This window comes from Opisthorchis viverrini, assembly GCF_000715545.1.
Source record: "Opisthorchis viverrini unplaced genomic scaffold scaffold27152, whole genome shotgun sequence".
Taxonomy (NCBI): domain Eukaryota; kingdom Metazoa; phylum Platyhelminthes; class Trematoda; order Opisthorchiida; family Opisthorchiidae; genus Opisthorchis; species Opisthorchis viverrini.
Window position 1 is genome coordinate 1 of NW_008770258.1, and position 394 is coordinate 394.

At 48.5% G+C, this 394-nt stretch overlaps 1 protein-coding gene across 1 annotated transcript; it reads right to left on the reverse strand.

Annotated features, from left to right (window-relative positions):
- Positions 1 to 60: 60 nt before the first annotated feature.
- T265_16338 (hypothetical protein) lies at positions 61 to 258 on the reverse strand (the record flags this gene model as incomplete). Its single annotated transcript, XM_009179947.1, has 1 exon — positions 61 to 258. A coding segment is annotated over one exon (159 nt), but the record flags the coding sequence as incomplete, so codon positions are not given.
- Between the last annotated feature and the right edge of the window lie 136 nt (positions 259 to 394).

Here is a 394-nt window from a genome sequence, read left to right on the forward strand (position 1 = left end):
GTGGGGGTGGGGGTCGCGCTAGATCAAATGGAGAATGCTACAACCAGGTAAAAAGCTCACCTTCAGGCCAGGAGTGATCGCGAAGGGAATACGCATTGGTTCCGTGCTGGTATGCACAATAAATGGTCTAGCAGTCCGGCCAGATGCATACATCGAGACGCCCAGTGTTCGTGCGACAGGAGTAGGCCCCAAAAAGCCTACATCCGGCAAACGGCCCATCACTATGAGACGAGAGTAATTGTGTTCGGAACAGTGAATCTGCAAGAACAGCATAAAGACACAAAATGATCGGTTGGGAAACTTTATGCCAGGCAAGCTTAACAAGGCTAGAAAATACGGGTATGGGTGGACAGAAGGAATACTGAGTTAATCCATGCTAAACATGCTTAAATTC